We start from the raw sequence: 23,192 nt of genomic DNA on the forward strand, positions 1-23,192 counted from the left end.
AAAACAATACTAAACTAAGCCTGGCCAAGGACTTTTAATTTTTTTTGTTATTTTACTTGTATTTAGAAATTTGGTAAAGAACTCGCCCTCTAATGCTCAGACCATTCAATTCGTAATTTATGACCTGTTTATTGTCAATAAATGCAGCCTCCGAGCAACCATTTCGTGTCCGCGCCTAAATAAAGACAAATGGAATGCTCATTTTCAGTGGGTGGCTCCAGGCAAATACCTAAAATAAATACATATATCTCCAGTTGGATGGTAATAGGTGGCTGGAAATTGTCTCCAAACAGTTTAGACTGTTTTTCTGCGCTTATAAATATAATTTATGGCCCGTTCGCTGCCATTTTAGTCAGGCAAAATGTGAGGCTAAAGCTTTAAGTTGTCAAAAGCCACGCAAGAAGGTTCGAAGGATTTCTAAGATGACAACACATTTAAAGCTAAAGGCTATTTTATAGATGCACTGTTTATTTTGTGCAAATTATTGCAGAATTCAAAGTGCTAGGTTATTAGTATAATAAAAAACACATCTAAATTTCATTGGGATTTCGTTTGGCTTATTCAATCCCGGCGTTTATTTTTGATTTAGGTATACATTCTACAAAAGTTTTAATAAATTGATTTAACTACATTGACCATTTCTCTTACTGATTTTATCAGTTGAAGGCAAAAATTCTTGAGGGAGTTTAAGTAGTATCTCAATCTTCTGGTTTGTTAATTTAAGTACATAAATATGTGGCATACATAAGAGTTATTTTTTCTTTCTGGGCCTATGCTCCATCTCGCCATCTCGCTTATACCGGTTCTGGTTGCATAGAAAACTAAGTACAATAGACAATAGAAAAATACACTTTGCTATGTAAATACATATACATAATAAAAATGAATTTAGCGTAACCGACGAAGGCGCAACTGGCTTGAATTATTTCGCTTAGTCTAATGAACATTTAGTTGGTATTTGCTAATTTCTTTCGCTTATTGTTCTTTTGTTGTGTTTGCTTGCTTTGTCTCATAGTTGCTTGTCCTAGCCATGAGGTAGAGCTGTCAGTGCCAATGGCTTAAAGCTACCGTTGAATGATTTTTTTTTCGTACATCTATATTCCTAGGGGTTTTTGTTTGGGGCACACACTCTTCCGTTTGAGTTTCGTAGAGTTTCAAGTTGACATTCAGGGATCTTAAACTAGGTTGGCGTCCTTGGCCATGCTATAGAAGGCCGACTTGGGATTGTCTAGCAGCTCCGTGGGCGAGGCGAACTCAGTGATCTGGCCCTTGTCCAGCACGATTACCTTGTCCGAGTCCAAAATAGTGTTCAAGCGATGGGCAATTGTGAGTACTGTGCATTCCTTGAACTCCGTTCGTATGGTTTTCTATAAGAAACGAATTATATTCATGTATTGATATTGTAAAAATGCATACAAGTCAATAGCACCCACCTGAATCAAATCATCGGTTTCCAGATCCACAGCAGCGGTGGCTTCGTCCAACACCAGAACCTTGGTCTTTCGCAGCAGAGCACGCGCCAAACAAACCAACTGGCGCTGGCCCACTGACAGATTCTCACCACCCTCGGAAATTTCGTGGTTCAGACCAGCTGCCAAACTTTTTACAAAGGACTTCAGATGGGACAGCTCCAGAGCCTCCCAGATTTCGTCGTCGGTTTTGATTTCAAAGGGATCCAAGTTGATGCGCAGCGAGCCAGAGAAGAGCACTGGATCCTGGGGGATAATTGTCAGGCGGGAACGCAGCATGTGCAGACCCATTGAGGCAATGTCCACGCCATCGATGGAGATGCGACCACCGGCGGCTTCAATTATTCTGAATGCAAATCAAGACTCAATGGTGATCTAAAATCATTTATATATTTACTTACCTGAACAAGGCCAATGTGAGACTGGATTTACCGGCACCCGTGCGACCAACGATGCCGACCTTCTCGCCACCCTGTATATTGAAACTAACACCGCGCAGCACCAGATCCAAACCTTCGCGATAGCGCACCTGGAAGTTCTGGAACTCAACGCGTCCCTCCTGTGGCCAGTTCTTGGGCTTGTTCTTGTCCTGCTCCAGCTCCCAGGGAGCCTCCTGCTTGGTCTCGCCGTACTCCTTGATGCGCTCCACGGACACGATGTTCGTCTCAATGTCGGATGACATGCGCACCAGCCAGTTGAGGGTTTGGGTCACCTGCAGGGCGTAGCTTACCGACAGACCCACCAGGCCGGGATTGGTTTGACCCCCCAGGACGGCGAAGAGCGATGCGAACAGAATAATCAGATTGCCAACCATCTCCAAACGAATGGCCAGCCAACGGTTGGCAATCACGGACGGATACTTGCAGACCTGGTTCTTGTCCACCTTGGCATCAGATTCCTCAATAAAACTAAAGCAATTCAATTAAATCAGAGTCATTACACTTTACTTAATGAATGATATCCAAATACATACCGATCTCCCACATTGTAGGCACGAATGGTCGATGCTCCGGTGACGGTTTCGCTGAAGTGCGAGTAGATTGGCGACCGGGAGACGGATTCCAGACGCATCAGCTGCCGCGAAGTGGCCACATAGAAGCGCTGGGCGAAGTAGTACAGGAAGGCGATGGGCACGATCACGGCCAGGAAAATTGGCGTGGACAGACTAATAACCACAATGGTAGCCAGAACCTAACCAATAGCAAGATAGCAATGTAAGTAAATGCTGTTCGGCTAAACAGAAAAGGTCAGACGTGCGGGAAAATGCAGGTTGTTAATAGGAAAATCATGATGAATAGAATATTATTAATTTATAATTATTTGCCTTTGTTTTGGATCAAACGCTTTACTTAATAATGTCGAATACAAGGGATGGAATATGGAGAAGGAGAAGCCATTAGGCGCCGCCTATAAGGATATTAGTCTGGACTAGTTAGTCGTTTTATATGCACAGGGTTTAATGTCACTGGGATTACTTTCGATGTGTGTACACGTTTTGTAGCAATTTGAAGACGGTTCCTAGTGCATAGTGCTGTGAAAATTACCTCGTATGCACACCAAATGCAATCATTAATGACCTGCGGCATTTTCTGGTCAACCGATTCCACGTCTTTCGAGAATCGGGACAAGATGCGACCCACCGGCGTCGTATCGAACATGGTCATTGGTGCTCTCAGCACATTTTCGAGGAGCATCGAGTGCAGGACTCTTGCGGCATGCAGGCTACCCAGCGCCGGAGCCAGGTCCGAAAAGAATGACGTGAAACCTGCGATTAGGCAATTCAGTATGGATGAAGAGTTAAATTACTCATCGATTGGCATAGCAATAGTCAACCAGCTGAATTCGATGCTCGAGAAGGGCTCTTCGAGTCGGAAAATCGTTTTGATGTTGGCCAGCCAATTCCCCAAGAGATTACGGGGTTGGCTTACTCTACAACTAAAAAAAATGCACCGAATTTAAATCGATGCTCTTACATTTGCAATTTGGTAAGAGTATTTTAGTAACGAAAACTTAAGAGAGAGTATTTTTGGTAACTTTTTGGAAGATAACATACAATTTTAAGAATTACATATTTAAAGGCTTTAATTGCCAAAATAAAATTGTTAAATATTAATGCTTTGCAAATAAAAATAATAATAATTGCAGTAATTTTTTTAGCTGTTCGAGTCTCTTGGCCCTCAAGTTACGATTCCAAAGAAAGGGGAGACAACCACAGAAAACGTAATCTTAAAATGAATTAACAAAAGTGAACGAGATTACAACATGCGCCCGCCCCGTGGATTCAATACTAATTTACATATTACGCTATAGGAATGTGGAATGCCAGGGAACTCCAAATTGCTACGGGCTGAGAGTTTGTACAATGATGGGTATACCATTTGTTAGTCGAGATTAGTTAGTACTTTGATTGTCGGTTAGTTACAGCGAACGTACCCGGAATACTTGCGAGTTAAACACGCGTATTAGTTCTGGCAATACCACATCCAACTTGTATATATCGTTTGCCAAACGATCGAGAATTCGTGCCCGGGGCTTTATGTCGAAAAAGGCTTGTGGGGCATGCAAAATGTGGCCAAATAGCTGGATGAATATTTTCCGGGTCCCGATCAGGGCGCCCAGGTAAACGATAACCACACTGCCTATATAGCTAAGGACTTGGGATATCAAAGGGAATTTATCCTTATAAGATCGGAACGTAACTCATATAGATTTGCTTGTCTATTTTTGAACGATTTGAACAAGATTTGGGACACGGGTTAGGAGACAAACTATTATTAAGCCTAGGTTAGGGTTTCTTTTTGGGACAATACAAATAAAACAGAGCTGCTGCTAAGAAACAAATTTAACGACATATTTGGACTTTAAATGAGAACTTAAATTATTATAACATTCATAATCCTCTGCTGATCATTGAACGCTTTAATTCATATTTAGAACTTTCGATGCTTCGGAATATCAATTTTATAACAAATTGAATATATATTTTGGTAAAAAATATTTCAAAGTATAAGACATGCTCGTCGACTATGCATAAAGAGATTACCTGAAATGCCGTGCTCAAGACCATTCTTATATTGAGCGGCATTACCAAGTCCAAGCAATTGACATCGCTTGAGCAGCGATCCAAAATCCGACCCTTGGGCGTGGTATCGAAAAACTCGGAGGGACAATGCATGATGTTGTTAAAGAGTCGATGGAAAACTCTGGATGAGGCGTGTAGGGTGGCTGTGAAAAGTGATATGGCGGCGCCGTAATTGCAAAGACCTAGCTTGATATGATGCGGTTTAGAGAAATAGAGAAAGAGATCACATGAGATATAGAGAGATATTTCAAATGCTGGAGAGATATGTATGTAAACGGGGGCAAAATCTTTCTACAACGAAAGTTCTGCTAGTACAAACCGTAACTCTTTAAGGGCTACAAATCAAAAGTTATCAATCAATAATAACAATAATAAAGAGGGGGGGGGAGAAAATATACTGAAAAAATGGGCGAAATCAATTATGCAAATACCATAAAGATAAAGGTCATAAAGGAATCCATAGTGGCGGGCAACTCTTCGTCGACAACATCCATATCGCCGCTGAAGCTGTTCAGGAGTCGCCCGATCGGAGTGATGTCGAAGAAGCGGCACACGGAGCCTCGGATTATGACGGCCAGCAGCTCATTGTGGATGGTCTTTGCCGCCTGGAAGCCGCCCAGGTAGACGATGACCACCGCAAAGTAGGCTAGCACACCTGGGACAATCGGAAATGTGGAAGAGCGGAACAGGTGCGCCCGGGAGCACTCGGTGAATGTCTGGGATACTCGATTCGAATGGATGGCTGACTGAATGAGGCGATCTTCTAAGTTATCATTTATCTCGTAGGTCGTTCAACCGAAGCATTATAGCAGCTCCCACTTATAAAGAAACCTTAACACTTAGGGCTCTGAGACCAGTATATCTGCAGAGTGTTTTTTGTGACCATAGTCCCTGATTAAGAATGGGCTTAAGCCTAAGTGGTTTGAGTTCCCCTCTCGGGCTTTCGCACACACAACTCGCACATCCAAAATATGGGGTTTCTTTTTAAAATGCATATACTAATGAGTCTTATGTTAAGTAAAGGCGTCTTTGATCCAAAATAAAAGGCAATACATTTTGCAAGGCACTAGTGAAATCAGCGTATCGCTTAAATGTGTGTGTGATGATAGTTTGATTAATAGAGAAACGTGGGGAAAGAATGGGATAAAGTGAAAATTATGGATGCAAAGGATGGAAAAGAATGCAGGTTGAAAGATAATTGGAAAATTAGAAGAATCGTGCGAAAGTGCAGTTTTTATTGTTAGTAGTATGCAGCTTTTGTTAGGTTTTAGGCTTGGGATCTAAGCTCCTCCATCGGGCAGTGGAGGTGGAGATGGAGGGTTAAGGGTCAATCTTTACCCCGAAACATGTGTTTAACAACTGTACGGTTATCGCGGGCAGTACACTGTCAACCGTATCGACATCTTTTGAGTATCGACTCAGAATGCGACCTAATGGCGTCGTGTCGAACAGTTCCATTGGCCATTTGAGGCCTGTGTTCAGCAGCTTGTTGAATACATTCATGGAGCAATGGAGTCCTCCGATGGCCAAGGCGAGACCAGATAAATATTTGGATAGCACTGCATGTAACGTAAATCGGTTAAGGTGCTATGCATTAAATTTGCGTGTTTGGGGAAACTAACTTTCTAAAAAGAACTTAAGATTCAACTGATCATGCTTCTAAACGTGGTTTTTTGTGTAAGCCCCCCTAAAAGGTTAGTGTTCATGTTTACATATAAATACACAACATTTATCGTTGGAGTTAGTGCCACATAGCATTAGGATAGGACTTCTTGTTGGGATAGTGCCAATTGAAACCAGTTAGTGTGTATCATTGATATAGTAATACTATATAGGAATAATAATATAGGAAATACTGCAGTAGATTCCAAACTAGAAGTGCAATAAACTATGACATTCCCTATGACTTCCTTCAACCGTAACTAACAAAAGGCTTGAGATTCAAATTCTTGCAGAGAGCGTTTCGTACAATAAGTTTAGTTATTTATCTGATTCGTAAATCTGACCTTGAAACTAATGCGACTTATATTTGTCATGATTTCGTTCATGATGATATTAAACTATTGTAGCTTGAAAACGCTTAATAGACAATTACCGAAAACGCTTGCATGATGACCATGCGCCAAAGCATCGGCAGGACATTGTCGATGGTATCGACGTCCTTTGCGAAGCGATTGACAACGCGGCCGAGGGGCGTGGTATCGAACAGTTCCATGGGCCATCGGAATACATATGACAGGATCGTCTCGTGCAGCAGCTTGGAGCAGTAGATGCATCCAAGAGCCAGCGTGAGAGAACAAAAGAAGTACGAGGTAACTGGAAAGTTAAATTTGTATGTATTTTACACCTTGTATTTATCAATTTAAATTGAATTGCTAGGCAAAAGCGTGGACAAAACATTCTAAAAAGCTTCGACAACCTACAGAGAAGAACTGCACTCAGAACTCAGCTGAGTATGGGCGATGGCGATTTGTTTCGGACATGTACTTTGTTCTTTGTACAAACAATTGCAAAATGACGACCAGCAAATTGATTGGCAGAGTATTGTCAATTGTATCTACGTCCTTGGAAAAACGGTTCACAATGCGACCCAGAGGTGTGATGTCAAACATTTCCATGGGCCAACGCAAAGTGCCATGGAGCAGCACGTTGTGCATGAATCGGGCGCTATAAACGCAGCCCAATGAAAGGATCAGGGTGGACATATACTCTGTAACAACTTCGAAGAGAGCGACAGCACGGGTATACCGATTAGTGACCAGAACCTCTTGCCCACCAACGACGAAGTATACTCAGTCGTGCTCTTATTTTAACTGCCTTTTACTTTAAATCATTAATTATTTCTGATTTATATATGTATAAATTATTTGAATCTAGTTATTTGTAAAGCGCAAGTAAAAAATGTTCAATAAAAGATGGCATCATTAAAATAAAGAGCACGAAGGATTATTATTACGGGTAAGGTTAATAATAGATATGTATGGTAGTGCATGATAAGCCAAGCCGATCCATGGATATAAAGAATGATCCGATATTTCTGATAAATTAAATTTTTCCTCGCATGGATCCACTCCAATCATTTACCATATAAGCCTGACCAATGACGACACGAATGTTGAATGGCAGCACATTATCGATTGTATCGATATCTTTCGAGAAGCGATTGACAATCCTTCCCAGTGGTGTCGTGTCGAAGAGCTCCATGGGCCAGCGGAGATTGTAGTATAGTAGGGTCTGATGTAACAACTGCGAGCACTTGAGACAACCCAATGAGATGGCGAGGGATGAGAAGAAGTTCGTCGCGACTAGAATTCGATATTTTATCGATTTTTTCGATTTTGTCGATCAATATAGTTTTTTTTTTTTTGATTAGTAGGGTCGGAAGGTATTCACAGATTATTGGTGAATAAATTTATTTACTTTGCAACACATTTACGCACACAAACATATACACACAAAAGGAGAACCGTTAGTAAAGTGATTTGACTACAATGTTCCGAATTACGAATTTATCAATCAAAAAAGGATCGATAAGCAAAAATCGATTTTTGAAACATTTTTGTGTGGGAATAATATTAATAGCATTTATTAATATGAAAAGCCTTTTGTGTTCAGTTTGCCAAGCGTGCAGCCATATACAAATTTGTTATTACTTGTTTTGAGGTGCTTTGTTAGTGCTTTAGGATTTGTGTGCATTTTCTTAATTTTGTGTAGAAAGCCGAAAATAGTGTTAGTTAGTTAAATATAGTTAAATCGGGACTGAAGGTTATTCAAACCGCCTACTGGTAGCTGAGCAGCATGTGTTCTCTTGGCGCCGAAGTAAGAAAGGAGATAAGCAAGCAAAACATAAATGAAGCCCCCAACCAAACATAGAATACATAAAAAAAATGTAATAAATATGGTTTCATAACTTTAAAACATTTTTAAGAACATTGATACTTTTAACGTTGCACTTTATGTTTTTAATTAGGTAAATATCTGTGTATTACCTCACACCATTTGCTTTAATATTTTGAAACCATTTTTCTTACAAACTTAAGCAAAAATGCAAAATAACATAAACATAAATTTCAATGGCATTAAAAGCAGTAAAACTCAAGCAATACAGTAAAAAGTATAAAATACATAACAACTTAATACATAACAAACTTAAAATTAAACAACCAAATGGACAAAACGAACATGAAACAAGGATAACTTCAAACGAAGCATTTCAAACGTAAATCGAATCACAATGGACTTACCTTGACCAAATCCGAAGGCACCATAAACACCCAGATACATGTCCCTGAGGCCAGTGTCGTTGGCGACTTTTTCATCGTTCGCCCATTGAGTGAGCCACAGATTCGAGCCGATTTGGAAAGCTTGGAATACAAAGTTGAGTACCAATGTGGCAACCGATAGGAAGATGCCAACACTCTTGATGTAATGCTTGTACACTGCGAACTCCACGCCACCAGTCTGTGATTTCTCAGTTTCAATCAGTTTGCCCTCGACCTCCTGCTTCTTTTTCAGGGAAGCGGCAGAGGCAACGGAATCGTGGGAGTCTTGTCGCTTGGCTCGCCGGCGGAGACTTCCACCGCCGCCCATCAAACTATCAGCGGATGTAACGGAGCTAAGAAGAGAGTTCATTTAATTAGTTTAATGTTTTAACATTTGTTTGCTTCCGTTGCTTAAACCTTTATGAAGATGTACTTACATGGAATCTGACAAGCTTTCCGTCCGCGCCAATTTAATGGCCTTTTCGACAGTGCCTAACAGCTCAGGGACATCTCCGGTGCTGGAGATCTGGCGCTTGATCTGATTAAGCTCCTCCTCCTCTTCGTTGCCCTCCTGCAGATGCTGGATAATGAAGTCGGCGAAGGCGCCCTTGTTCTTCACCAGTTGATCGAATGTACCGCTCTCGCTAATTTCGCCCATTTTCAACACATAGATGCTGTCCACCTGGGGCAGGAAAGTGACGCCGTGGGTGACCAGCACGCGGGATTTTCGTGCGAGTATACCCTTGGGTCCGATAACTTCCTCAAAGATGTGCTTGCCCACATGGGCGTCCACGGCGCTCAGAGGATCATCCAGCAGATACAGATCGGCATCGCTGTACACAGCACGGGCCAACGAGATGCGCTGCTTCTGGCCACCTGATAAATTAATGCCTTTCTCACCGATTTCCGTGAGATCTCCAGCCGACAGGATGTCGATATCGGCACGCAGGGCACAGGCGTCGATCACCTTGTTGTAGCGCTTTCGGTCGTACGTCTGCCCAAAGAGGATGTTGTCCCTCACCGTCGCATTCTGAATCCACGCCTGCTGCGGTACATAGGCCAACTTGCCCACAGTGTTGACAACGCCCGCAAGTTTTTCCATTTCACCGAGGAAAGCCTGCACTACAGACGACTTGCCGGAACCGACCGTGCCAACCAGGGCCACCAGGCTGCTCTTCTTCACCTCGATGTTAATGTTGCGCAGCGTGATCTCATCACCCCAAGAGAACTCGCCATTCTCAATGCTCATTGGGTGGGCTGTTTGTATAAGAAATATATTAACTTGAAGATCTTCACAAATTTCTTAAATGTCCTTACGTTTGGAGGAATCGTGGTGAACGCTATTGGGATCCAGTTCCTCACTGTTCAGGAACTTATTGATACGCTTCACAGAAACTTGCGTCTATTCGGTTGCACATGCAATATGGGATATCAGTTAAAATTGTTTCGCAATATACGTTGTTTTCAAACACAAAATATGTTAGTAATAGGTTGGGGAAAGGAAAAATAATGTGGAAATTGGGAAAATGTATGAATCGAAATCTGAATGAATAGGGAATATCCTCGGGTCTTCCGAGGGTTTCATATACCCCTGCAGAAGAAACAGAACATCAGCGTCCAAGGAATTGGAATATGCGTTGAGATTATCATGTTAAAAAAAGTTCATTTAAAAGGGCTTTATAAATTAATTGCATTTAAATATCAACAAAAAACTAATTATTGTTCCCAATGTTCTTTCAGACAAATTTTCATAACATCGTTAAACCTCTAATTAAATCCCCCTGAAATGCCCTCTGCAAGGGCATATTGGAAAGCCAAACAAATGGTTGCCATTGAAACGGATGAAGTAGGTACCCCACCACCAGATATATGACAAATCGGAACTGGTTTGGTTCGGACAACTTTCAATCCCACACGAATGAGACGATATGTGTATAATTTTGAATAAATGAGTGTAAGGATTTAGTGCAGGATGGGGGAACTTGGGTTTGTAAGTAGTTTCGGTGTAAATTCGATTTGGCTAAAAAAGAGTTCAAATTAAGTAAATAAACATAAATCACAATCACAACACGGCACAAAATCGACGATCACAATGGGGCCGTGGATCGGCATAATTTGTAAGGAAAGTAGAATCCCTCAGCCACATTGTGATCGACTAGAGTGGTAGTATTTGGTATTGCAATCGGGCGTAACTTACTTGCACCAGGTTGGTGATCAGCATGGGCAACATTGTTAGCGGAAATCGTAGAATGTTGAATAATGATAATGAGACAAAGGTTTTGGTGGCATCAAGCACGTTATTTTCATCAATTAAAACGTAAGTGGCGAATGTAACTAATGAAACCTAAAAGATAATACACAATTTCGTTTAAGGCTTTGATAAAATGGTTGTTCTTGATCCTTGATCTGAAGTTGATGGATATAGGAGAGGCGGAGGTGCACCATAGCCGAAGAGGTTGTTAATCCATCGCCATCGTGGGAGCCGTACCTCGGCTATGTCAACACTCAGCATGGGCAGGATGGTCAGCGGGAGTTTCATGAGGTCGAAGAGGTTGATTGAGACTAACACCTTCTCGACGCTCAGCTGATTCGCCTCGCTGGTCAGCACGTAAGTGGCGAACGTGACCAAGGAAACCTTTGTTTGTTCGGACACGAAGTACATATATTTGCCAGATTAGTCCAATGCTACACGTCCAACTCATCTCAGTCAGCTGTAAAGAAATCTCGGAGGACTCAGCGCCCTGCAGGGCTGGCATATCTTACCAGGAAGGGGGCACAAGACCACAAGAACGATGTTCCCGCGTTCAAATAGGCAGTGGATCGGAGCGTCGCAATCTCCTTGTCACGGATGTCCAACACTTGCTTCTCGAAGCTCGGTTCCCAGGCGTACAGTTTGAGCACCTATGCGGATTATAAAAACATTACCTTTTGGGGAACAAAGAATACAGCATCGACTTCTGACAGGAGTCACCAGGACCACTTACCTTAATGCCACTCAGTACTTCGTTCATCAACTTAACACGCTCATCTTTGTACTTCATCTGTCTGATCTGGTAGGTCTTAATGCGACTGGCAATCACTCCGTTCACAGGGATCAGGATAATCATCACAGCCAAACCGGCCAGCACAGACGGTCCCAGTTGCTGCCAGAGGAAATACAGTGCCAGACCGATCTGCAGGGGCGCCGACCAGATCATGTTCAGGTAGGTTGTCAGTTCCATGAATCGCTGGGCATCCACGGCCATCAAGTTGACGATCTCGCCCACGGTGGACTCCTTTTTGGTGGAGTTCGAAATGCGCAGGGCCTTGCGGTAGATGGCGTTGATTAAAGCTGTCCTGATTCGCAGGCCCACGATGAACATGCGGTGGAAGTACTGACCAAGAATAAAGGTCTGGGCAGCGGCCAATACGAAAAGTAGGACAGCGTACATAATACCCTTCCATTCGGGCTCGGCTTCTTTGGCCTCAACGAAGCTGATGATCAAGCTCAGGACTTGGGGCTGGGCAAATGTGAGGATGTCGGTGAACAACTTCATCAGAGCGCCGAACAAAAAGACACCGCCAAAGGACTTGTAAATTGGTGGCATAATACTGGCCATGCCTTTTTTGCGACCATTCTTCTCTCCGTGGGGATTCTCAAAGGTCACGTTGCCATTGCTAAACTGGGCCTTGGGTTCTACGCGGGCCTTGTTCTTGTAGTTCTTGCGCACGTTCTGGTTCCAGTGGTGGGCAAAGATGGGCATGACTTCAGAGCAGCTGTCCTGGGGCCTCAGGTCCCACAGATCCTTCTCCTCCAGTGGGTTGCGATATCCCTTGAGGGCCATTTTGTCGAACCACTGATAGGTGATCCTGGAAAGGAAACTAGCCGACAGCTCGGGAATCTCGTTTTCCCCCCTTTGGTACTTAGTCTGCCTGGGCAATCCGTCCGCGAAGCAGTTCAGAATCAGCATGATGCTGGTGAAGGTGAAGAAGATAAAGAAGCTAACGAACTTGTACTCCTCCCAGGAAAAGTCCTGCTCGGAGGGCTGCTGCGAGTCCAAAATCTTCTGTCGCTCCGAGTCCAGGCGAACTTCTGTGCGGCAGCGGGGAATCGACAGCACAGTAAGCAGGAACCAGAAGATGAACTGACATCCAGTGGTCTGCACGCCGTACTTCCGGTTCAGTGGTATGAATATGAAGACCAACAGGAAGGTGGCGAACTTAATGATGGGACCCCAGACATCCAGGTCGTAGAGGGGCAGCTCGGAGTCGCCGCCCTTCTTGATCAGGGCCATAATCAGGTCCAAGGCAGTGATTACCAGCAGACCCAGATTCACCAGCGCTTTGGTCACGCTCAGCTTGTTCCAGGGTATATTCCTGTCCAGACTCGCCTTCAGGTAATAGAAGTCGAAGATCACGAACACCCAGTAGAAGGCGCAGGGTGTCCAGACCAGGGCCGTCTGCTCAAAGCACGGCGTGAAGTCCGGATCGTTGGTCCACCATGTTTGCGTTGCGTTCTGTTCATTGGGCACACGGAAACCATACATTTACACATGAATTCGGATCGAACACCAAGCCCATCCACTGATGCTGCACTCACCCAGAATGTGGATCCGCAAAATCTGTCCATCGGCGAACTTGTGTCCTCCGCCATGGTCACTCGTCTGCTCGGCAACCTCTTCCACGTGCAACTGGGCTTTATATGCTATATCAGGCGATGTGGTAACTGTAAAGCGGTAGGGAAACAAATGGATCTATATTTTCTGGCCAACAGCTGTTCCTTCCCAAGCCGCACAACTACAACAACCGCTAGTCGCGACTGTGTGAAGTTGGGTGCACCAAGCACTAGTATTTTCTGGTATTTCGCGGCACAGTGGGTGACGGATGGAATGGAATGTGTCTGTGCCTCTGAACTGCGTTTTATTTATGTTGGCTATTTTCAAAATGGCAACTCATGTAATGTTGCCACACAAATCAATAGGTTGAGAATTAATTGATTGAGCATTTGCACTTGATAAACATAAACCAAATTCGCAAGAGTTGGAATTCAAATGGGTTTCTTAAATTTTGATTATGGTTTTTACTTTTTATGTATAAATACATAGAAAATTTACTCGGAAATGTATCTCCTTTACTTTTTATATCTTTGGACCCTGTACAAAGCAAACCCTTTGTTTTTAGTATTTTTGGACTATTCAATGGCATTAGTCGTCTTTTCACCAAGGGTCACACTATCACATCGTTTTTTATTTCAATCGAGTTGACAGCTCTATTCTGGCAAAAAAATATTTGTGTTTTTTGCTCGTCGCAAAGCGAAAAAATATCATACGGATTTGATTAACTCACAACTAGCTATTGATATCGCGAAGCAAAATGTCTCGTCGTTCCAATTTCATTGAGGGCAACGACAATTTTCGCGACCAGAACTTGCGATTTGTGCGGGTAAGCAAGACTTGAGGAATGCGACGTGAGGAAGTCTCTTCGCCATTAAAGACGAACTTGTTTTTATAAATACAGAACGAGTTCGAGGACAACATTAACCAGTTCTTCGGAGGCGCCAATCCGGAGGGCAGTGGCCAGCAGCAGAAGCCGCCGCCGCGGGACTCGCTAATTATTCAGCCGACAGCAGGTGAGTGGCGTCCATCGCAGCAACCGGAGTTTGGCATGGCCCGGAAATCGGTGCCGGTGGCGAGGAGAATCCCGGAGATTCTAGCCGGCTAGTAGGCATGACACTGAGTTTATGGTCTACTTAGCACTTGTGTGCACAGTAATCTCTGCGAGCGCGGAACCATGTTAACCTGATAAACATCTCACGTCGAATCGATTGCGCGTAATCGTTAAGAATAGTACAGTGAACCCGCGATAAGGCGAACGCATGCGAACGGAGCACGTCAAATGACAGATAAACACATGTTAATAACCGCCGTAGATACGGCCAATTGTGTGTGTTTGCCATCATAACCATACTTATAACAAAAATTAAGGAACCATTTACAAAGATTAAAACATATATAAATAGTTAAGCTACTATTATTATTTAAAATGTAATTAATTGCTCCTCATATTTAAATTTTACCGGGAATTAACTATAGTTTGTGCATACTGTTTCTGTATATTCAATTTCAGAAAATCTATTCAACTAATTCCTATTGCTATTTTTAATTATTGGATAATTTGGTAAAAACACAACAATTATTTGGTTTTTAATGCATGTACTTTTCAGTTCAAGCAAATTATCCATCTTTTCTAACTTAATTCCTATGCACATTACTATTATATCGAAATCCGGTGTGAGGGTAGTTAGTACTGAGTTTGCAATCTGGCCCCACGTTATTGTGTGCAACAGCAGATAAGTGTTTACATGTCCAGGGCCACTTGGAGGAAGGTCTAATCGCGCCCACTTGAAACGATAGTTTATAGTCCGGCGATTGTTCATTGCCAATGACAAATATGCGACAAAACGGGTTTCCCCGCCTCGAAGAAGAACTAATTTACACAAAAATACAAAAAGAAAGACAAACTTCGAACTAATCTTGACCGAAGCCGCAAAATTTCGTTTAAGGCGTTGGACTAGTCACATTTTATGGGCGCCAAAAACTTGTTTGCCCGGTACACGCATGTGTTTTAAGCATTCGGCTTTAGATAAAATTCTAACACATTGTGAAACGAGTATTTTCAGTTCGGAATAATTAACGGCGAAACCTGTTCCCGCAGCGATTATATAAGCACAACACAACGGGCAGACGAAAACCCCCTTACAAAACTAAAATTCAATTGTACAAAAAGTGTGTTTTACCTTGCCATCGACGCAAATTTCTCTTTAAACACAAAAACGTCGAGTCACGATGAGATGCTAAGCGAAATGGAATGGAGATCTCTTGGCTGCCTCTAAAAATCAAGGGAATATCATAACTTTCTCAGGCAAAATGCCTCTCTTCACAAAGTGATACACTAATTGTTTGTTCTGGATCATGCCAGCCGGCATTGATTGTTTACACTGCCAAAAAAGAGTGATTTGTTTACGCAATATCAACGACACTCGACACTTGATGTCTTTATTAACAGGGAAAAGCGGAGATAAGGCTGACTGGCTGCATTTAGCCAAGTGCAAACTCTGGAAAAAGATACTTCCACGTAACGAGAAGGCTTTTTACCAGCAGCTCCTTATCGGGGACCCCACAGCTGAACCTTATCGGGTGCCCCCCACTACACTCCTCTATTGTGTTTGTCGTTACTCTAGTTATGAATTGCACACTGTAATCCATATATTGCTTCTTATCGCACACTCTGTTGCTCTACTTGCTGCTGCTTCTCCACAGCTTTAGTCCGAGCTGATTACCATCCAACAAATGGCTAGTAGAGAAGCTGTCGAAACTATTGGCCATAGACCATCCTTCAAGGCCTCTGACGTCAGTGGAGCTGGAGCCCACGCGGCAATTAACTTCTGTGGCGGTGTAAAGCGAGCCAACCTTGCGCACTCCAATTTTAAATTTTTTCTGTTATCAATTAAATAATCGCGCTGCGAGCATGACAAAACACTAATGGTTATTATCAAACAATTTTGTATGTGAATCATCAATTTCTCGTATTTTCTTTTTGTTTTGTGCGTTTTATGAGGAATGTTTGCGCGGGATTTTCTGGAGCCCTTCGGAAATTTCACAATTTCAGGCAAAGAAACTAGACACAGATACACATCACATAGATACGAACGCACACTGGCACACTTGTTCCGCTTTGGCGGAATTCAACAACCACATATCGACATGGGAATCAAAAATGGACGGTGGTGGTGGTGGTATCAATGCGACTGAAATGTCACTTATAATTACCTCTACGTAGAGAAAAACTCGCTGCGATTCAAACGAATCGGCTCTGATCGGAGTGAATAGAATCGAAAACGAGCCGTAGCGGTTGGGATCGGATCGGTTTTTGGATGGAGGTCAGCGGCAGAACTCTTCAAATCGACGGACAACCGGCTCGCTACGAGCAAAAAAGGCAACTGAATGCGAACCGAGCGCTGCGAACAAACTTATTTGTTTTCCCTTTCCGTGCTCAAAACAAAAATGAGATAATAGCGCCACCTCAGAGAGCATTTGACTTGGCTCTTTCTGTGTCGCTGGGCGCCCCATCAATTAAAACCCCATGCCATTAAGGCCCGACTCTCCTACAATGCCGATTTTGGTCAGAACTGAAAAACCCAGCTGCAATATACTGAGAGATAACGCGACTCTCTTCCGCGGCTTTAAGTGCCAAATGAAGCATATTTTCCAACTCTGGTGAAATTATTCTAAAACCCATGTGGACACACGACGACACTCTTAAACGTTTTGTTGTCGCAAGAGCAACAGAAGTTGGCCCAGATGATAACGATATCAATTGAGAGGATTTAATGAGTGTTTGGCTGCGAATGCTTCACGATTTTGGTATAAGCATGACCATAAATATTTAGTTTGTACGTGGTTCTTCGCTTGATTATCAGTTTATTGTGTTTTGGTGCCATAAACATAATTCTTATATGCATACTTATGTCCATGCAGTGCTCAGTAGTTTCTAGACAGCCGAAAGGATTTGCTATGAAAATGACAATTATATACAAAAATAGCGAATCTAATCAATCTAAGGAAATGTTTAATTTAAACTATTAGATAGTGGCAGTGATTACTTTATAGATTGACAAAAAACATCAAACATCAAGCTTAGTCAGCAGTTTGATAACGACCGAAAAGGCCATCGAGTATTAATGCAATTGAATTTAACTTTTTTACAATTTGTTAAACCAATTAATTTTTTTAGATAAAAGGATGTAATGGTGGGAAGAATTGCAAAATAAAGCAAATCGTTTATACATTTCTAATAAAGTTTGTATACATATATTGTTAGTGAGCACTGAATAATATGTCTATACTGTCATGACTAGATTAGATTGGAATTGGTGTGCTAAACGTGACCATAGCTCTAACCCAAAACGTGTCTGCTTTTCTAAATTTCAAATTTCATGTGTGGTGGTACCATGAAATTAGGAAACAGCGAGATGGACAATCGGCGCCAATTTCTCCGCGACCTGGGCGCCAGTCGGGTGTTGGCCAACGCCCTGGCGCAGCGCACCTTCGGCGTGCCCAAGTTCAACCTGCGCCAGTTCCAGCGCCAGAGGTTCCGCCTCAGCCTCGAGCTGGGCGACAGTCACCAGGATGTGGTGGACAAGGAGGTGCTTCGGGCCATCGAGGATGCGGTGGAGGGGCACGACGATATCGAGTCGCGTCCACGCACTCCATCACCGCCGCGGAACATTGATTGGCACTGTGCCAGGCGTGATAATTCGCCGGCGAGGAACGACCGATCGCGTCCTAGGAATCGTCAAAGGGAGGATAACTTCGCAGACCGGAGGAACAACAACCACGGACATGTGGAACAGCGGGCGCCAATCAATGCTCCGATCAATCAAAATCGGAATTTCAATCGCAATAATCCTGGCGTGAACTTTGCAGCCGAATTCAGTCGTAACAACCGTGGTGCAATCCAGCAGGATCCCAACCGTGGTAATCGCAATGCAAATGCGCAAGACGTTAGTCGTAATAATCGGAATATGGACAGAAGTGAATTTAATCGCAATAATCGCAATGCAAATGATCAACAACCCAATCGGGATAATCGAAATGCAAGTTTCAACAGAAATGAGAACTCACGTCCTAATCCACAGGAATTCCGCGGTCCCAATAGAAATGCGAATGCCCAGGAATTCAATCACCCTAATAGAAATACAAATGCCCACGAATTCAATCGCTCTAATAGAAATCAAAATCCGCAGGATTTCAGTCGCCCTATTAGAAATCAAAATCCGCAGGATTTCAGTCGCCCTATTAGAAATCAAAACCGTAATGCCAATCACCAGAATTTCAATCGTAATATCCGCAATGCTAACGAGCTGGAACCTAATCACAATCGTTATGCAAGCAATGATGAATTCAAGCTCAATAATCGCAATCGAAACAATGATGAATTCAATCGAAATAATCGTAATGCTAACAACAATGCATTCCCACAAGGACCTAACCGTAACAATCGTAATGCAAATGAACAAACCAATCGTGATACTTTTAAAGAGGAACCCCACTTCAATAACCAACATTTTCAAGGACCAAAACACCATACAAACTTTCGTGGTCAGGTGCCAAACAGAGGTCATCCCTCAAACTATGGTCATTCCCAAGCAAACAACAATCGCAGGCCTGGTAATCAGAATTTCGTTCCCAACCAACAAACCAACTTGGATCGAAATGCGATAATGGATGACGGCACTCAGCTGCCCAGAGATCGATTCCGTTCGCCTGAAGCCCACCCAAAACAATTTGAGAAATATATTGATCAAGATCAAAGTAACGCCAGCATTGGCGGTAACCGTAGACCCCAAACGGGTCGCAATTATCAGCGTATAGTGAATGACAATCAAATAATACTACGTCGCACCGACTGGATTAACTCAAACGAAGAAAATCCAGATCACTATGGGCGAGACGACTATGTTCCTGATGAACGCGAACTTCTGGAAGATGCACACCTCACCGACGACACAGATGGTGCAATCATGGATGATGATAATTTTCATGGACAGCAGTACGAAACTTTTAGTAGCCCAGAAGAGCGCGAATTCAATCGTCACTCCAGGGGTAAACAAGCCAACCCCCGGGATCATAACATCGATGATCGTAATGCATATGGACGCAATCGCAACGATCGTAGCTTTGAGGGCAATAGGCGCCAGTTTGATCGAGAACTCGATCGTCGCAACCTAAACGACGACTTCAATCAGCGAAACAACTCTTCGCGTGGCGGTGACACCCAGCGCTTTCCCCGAAGGGAGGATGACACATTCCTAGGCTCAAATAGCCCTGATTTTCCACCGAACTATCAACCAACTATTCGCCGTGGATCGGGTTCCAACAGACCCATGGATCCCAATCAAACCAGACGAAACGTACCAAATGCCGATGAAACTGCACCAAGAGTGGGAATTTCTGGGGGTTCCATACTAAACAGAAATAATTTAAATAATAAAATGACTAAAAATATAAATCCTGGTAGGAAGCCACAAAACAGTTCTGACGCTCCTAATAAACCCAGGACAAACTCCATCACATCTCAAAATCGATTGGCAAGTCAAGATCGCAGTGCGACCTCACGTAATGTGAAATCTGGTGCTCCCAATCAAGGACGTGCAAGTCCAAACCAAAATATCAAGAAGACAGCAGCTGCACCCAACAATTGTGCACCTCATCCAAACAAACCTGGGAACACCAATCCTGGTGCATCCAAACCTGGTCAGCCGGTGATCAAACCTAAACCACAGGCAACTAAGAACAACGCGGACATGGCGAAACCACGCGCTGGTAAGGGATAAGCTTATAAATTCTTAATAAATTCCACATTTTATGCTAACCAATTACAAGGAGATAAAACTTTTGAATTGGTTTTAATGTGAAGAAATTGTTGCTCATTAATTAAAAGCAACATTTGCAAGAACCTTGGAATGCAAACCGTTATAAATATATTTTTTTCTAGTTTGGCCTTAAGAGGTACCTCCCGATTTCAAAATCAAACTACCTAAACGGAACCACCTTTCTCAAGCTTAAAGAATTTTAAATAGAAACTTGTTTTCTTGGATTCAAACCCGATTCGAAGTTACCAACCGCACTTGGTATAAAACTATAATTTCTTCTTCGAAAAGCTGGTTATAAAAATCCTTTTGGTTTGCATTCCTAATTTTTCGGATATTCCCACAACAAAATACATGTTTAATTTTGCAGGGCAAAAGAGAAAAGCCGAGGCCACAAATTTAGGGGCTCCGAAGCGGGCTAACAAAGCCGAGCCAAAACGCCAGAGAGCGGAAACAGATCGCAGCTTCATTATAGCCGGAATTAGCCTGCCGTACATCAACAGCAATAGCAAGGAGCTGCCACAACCGGAGGCGGAGTCGTACGCGGTGACCTTCTTCGAGCAAACGCCCATCTACAACACAAACATATATGCCGACGACGATGGCCATGTTGATGAAGACTCAGATGGCGACGAGGAGGACATGTCCGATGCTGAATCTGTGGACTCGAACCGGTCTGGTGTTCTGTCAAAAGCAAAAGGACGCAGTTCCAAGAAGAAGGTGCGCGCCCAGCTGCGCAAGGAATGGACCAAAATCTATAGAACCAATAACTACAAGGACTGGCACGCCTGGTGGAGCGATTACAAGTGGTGCGGCAGCGAGATCAACAAAAAGCTAGAAAAGTACGGCGAGCGCAGTCTGCGCCACCGCTTTGCTCCCATCGGCCGGAAAGGCTTGACCGAGCAGATGATCCATCAGATTTTCAAATCGGGTCACATGGGTCTGGAGAAGAACACCTTTAGCCATTACCGCAACATGCGTTCGATTTTCCTGCTGATGAACGAAACGTTCCTTCAGAGTTTGTCTGATGAACAAATGGAAAAGTTGCAGGACCTGATTCGTGGCATTCCAAATCACTTGTGGCTCTACAAGATCCGCAGCATGGTCTACCTTTGGGAAAGGTACCATGACACTCTTAAAACCCAAGCACCCAAAAATTTAAATAGCGCTAAGGAAATTCAATCCATTGCGCGAGAATGGAAAAATCCAGTGTTTCACTGGTTGGCCAAGCAGGCCTTTGATGAGCTTAAGGTGAGAACAACATTTCCCAAAGCTAAAAGCATTTGAAAACCTTAAGGAAACGCATGTAGTTATATCTTCAGCAATAATTATTCAACTGACAACGAACCTTATCTTTATTTATAGGCAATCAGCGAGATCGCGTGGCCGGATCATAAGAAAATCTATCCCGGCTTAAAATCGTAATTAAATGCGAAACGAATTGCCCAAATGATTGTAGCTTGATGTGTATTAGATTGTATACGAAATAAAGGCCAAACAAAATAAGGGTTTTACCTCTGCAATAGCCTTCATATTTATTAGCAGCCAGATTCTTTGCAAATAACAAAAAAATATTAACTTACCCACCTTTTCTTTTTTCCCATTAGGAATCTGCGTGAAAAGCTTTAAGATAAATAGTGATGAAAAGTTCTTTATCAACGTGTGCCAGGCTCAGGAAGTTCCAGCTCCGCAAGATGTCACCGAGGAGGAACTGATTGGCATACTGGAATCGACTACTCCTGGCTCGTTTCGAGTGCCCATGAGTATCTCAGAACCAAGGCATACTAAGGATCGTTCCGATAAAACCGTTGATGTCTGCGACATTGCCGTCAACCCAAAGTTTCTGGTGAAGATTCAGAAGTCGCAGCTATTCAATAATTTCTTTTTGCAAATTGTCGCTGAGGCAATGAGCGAAAAGTATAATGTGCAGCTCAACATGGAAAAGACCATTATCCTGAACAATCGCAAGTTCATCGGCACTTTGGTCACTCATCGTGTGCGCAACGATGATGTGAAAAGGGCCCAGCCTGTGTCCGGCGATCCTGCTGCTCTCACCAACCAGGAGGGGCATGTGGCACCAGAGAGCTCCGGGAAACTGGTGCAGGAGATCAACGAGAAGGATGCAGCAGCCATAAGGAGGAGTCGACAACCAGCAGGCGGTTGTGAGGAGTTGCAGTACAAACTTAGCGCTCGAGTTCGCAATGAGTCCGTTGATGAAATCCATGCTGAGATCTACTTACCAAATTGCGTAAGATTAAACCGGCGGATGCATAGTCGGATTCGATTTATGGAGAAAAATCTATTTTACTCCGCAGGTTTCTTCGCATGAGTTCAGCCTCGTTGTTGGCGAGGATCGTATCGCAGTGGAATCCCACAAGCAGGGCTATTTGTTCGACAAATTTGTCAACTATCGTCTGCAGCAAGATCGGGCTCAAGCTTTGTTCGACAAGACCACCAAGGTGATGCACTTAACCAAATGTGGAGGAACCCAGTATTAATTTCCATTTCTTCCCATTCTTTAGATGCTTCAGGTTCGCATTCCTGTGTTCAGCAACTAAAAACACAATTTTTAATCACTTCTTATGTTTGTCATAATGAATCATTGCCGCTGTGATAATGTTAATAAAGGCACAAATTTGAATACTATTTTTATTCTTTAATTTTTTTCAAAGTTACCCCAGCTGCTGCTGGGGTTGGTAAAAAAAATGGGTTTTTTTGTATTTTCGACTCAGGTTTTACTCGTTTAAAAAGCATTAAAAACTTAATATTTGGTAAAGATAACAAGCGGGTATATAAGATTTTCAAATTTCGCTTTTCACTTTTCAAGAACTATTAAAAACTTAATATTTTAAATTTATTATCGAAACAAATAGTTAATTAATTACGATGGCTCAACAAAATAACAGCTAGTTGTTTAATTAAATACTAAGAGAGAGCTCAATATAGAAAAATACACATTAAACTCTTAT

The 23,192-nt window shown here is 42.9% G+C and overlaps 2 protein-coding genes across 15 annotated transcripts; one reads left to right on the top strand and one right to left on the bottom strand.

Annotated features, from left to right (window-relative positions):
• Positions 1-531: 531 nt before the first annotated feature.
• Positions 532-16,830, bottom strand: LOC120454586 (multidrug resistance-associated protein 1). 13 transcript variants are annotated; one of them, XM_039640121.2, is made up of 13 exons: positions 16,622-16,818; positions 13,393-13,518; positions 11,798-13,309; positions 11,577-11,714; positions 11,302-11,448; positions 10,131-10,215; positions 9,251-10,070; positions 8,796-9,166; positions 3,903-4,123; positions 2,443-2,660; positions 1,871-2,377; positions 1,434-1,815; positions 532-1,367 (listed from the first exon to the last, which is right to left on the bottom strand). In XM_039640121.2, the coding sequence occupies exons 2-13, from the start codon at positions 13,444-13,446 to the stop codon at positions 1,176-1,178; spliced, it is 4,647 nt and encodes a 1,548-aa protein (XP_039496055.1). In that variant the 5' UTR covers positions 13,447-13,518; positions 16,622-16,818; the 3' UTR covers positions 532-1,175. The 13 variants fall into 13 exon arrangements, with proteins under 13 accessions (XP_039496055.1, XP_039495978.1, XP_039496065.1 ...); XM_039640044.2 differs by lacking the exon at positions 3,903-4,123 and adding an exon at positions 4,983-5,206; XM_039640131.2 differs by lacking the exon at positions 3,903-4,123 and adding an exon at positions 7,636-7,856.
• On the top strand, positions 14,007-22,869 carry LOC120454647 (PIH1 domain-containing protein 1). 2 transcript variants are annotated; one of them, XM_039640151.2, is made up of 5 exons: positions 14,007-14,234; positions 14,310-14,421; positions 17,813-20,176; positions 20,594-21,474; positions 21,589-21,746. In XM_039640151.2, exons 1-5 carry the CDS (start codon positions 14,166-14,168, stop codon positions 21,646-21,648), a joined length of 3,486 nt encoding a protein of 1,161 aa, XP_039496085.1. In that variant the 5' UTR covers positions 14,007-14,165; the 3' UTR covers positions 21,649-21,746. The 2 variants fall into 2 exon arrangements, with proteins under 2 accessions (XP_039496085.1, XP_039496092.1); XM_039640158.1 differs by lacking the exons at positions 17,813-20,176; positions 20,594-21,474; positions 21,589-21,746 and adding exons at positions 21,831-22,471; positions 22,539-22,682; positions 22,746-22,869 and having other exon boundaries at positions 14,029-14,234.
• Positions 22,870-23,192: the final 323 nt, after the last annotated feature.

This window comes from Drosophila santomea, chromosome 2L (assembly GCF_016746245.2).
Source record: "Drosophila santomea strain STO CAGO 1482 chromosome 2L, Prin_Dsan_1.1, whole genome shotgun sequence".
In the NCBI taxonomy this organism is placed as follows: domain Eukaryota; kingdom Metazoa; phylum Arthropoda; class Insecta; order Diptera; family Drosophilidae; genus Drosophila; species Drosophila santomea.

Bases quoted from the DNA above. Each gene is read 5' to 3' on its own strand.
- LOC120454586 (XM_039640044.2), bottom strand. From the start codon at position 13,446: ATGGCGGAGGACACAAGTTCGCCGATGGACAGATTTTGCGGATCCACA. The intron at 5,207-8,795 runs GTAAGTCCATTG...CGATTGTCCCAG, and splicing joins TGCCTTCGGATTTGGTCAAG to GTGTGCTAGCCTACTTTGCG. The intron at 2,661-4,982 runs GTATTTGCATAA...GCTATTGGTTAG, and splicing joins TTATGACCTTTATCTTTATG to GTTCTGGCTACCATTGTGGT.
- LOC120454647 (XM_039640151.2), top strand. From the start codon at position 14,166: ATGTCTCGTCGTTCCAATTTCATTGAGGGCAACGACAATTTTCGCGAC. The intron at 14,422-17,812 runs GTGAGTGGCGTC...CCATGAAATTAG, and splicing joins AATTATTCAGCCGACAGCAG to GAAACAGCGAGATGGACAAT. The intron at 20,177-20,593 runs GTAAGGGATAAG...TTAATTTTGCAG, and splicing joins CATGGCGAAACCACGCGCTG to GGCAAAAGAGAAAAGCCGAG.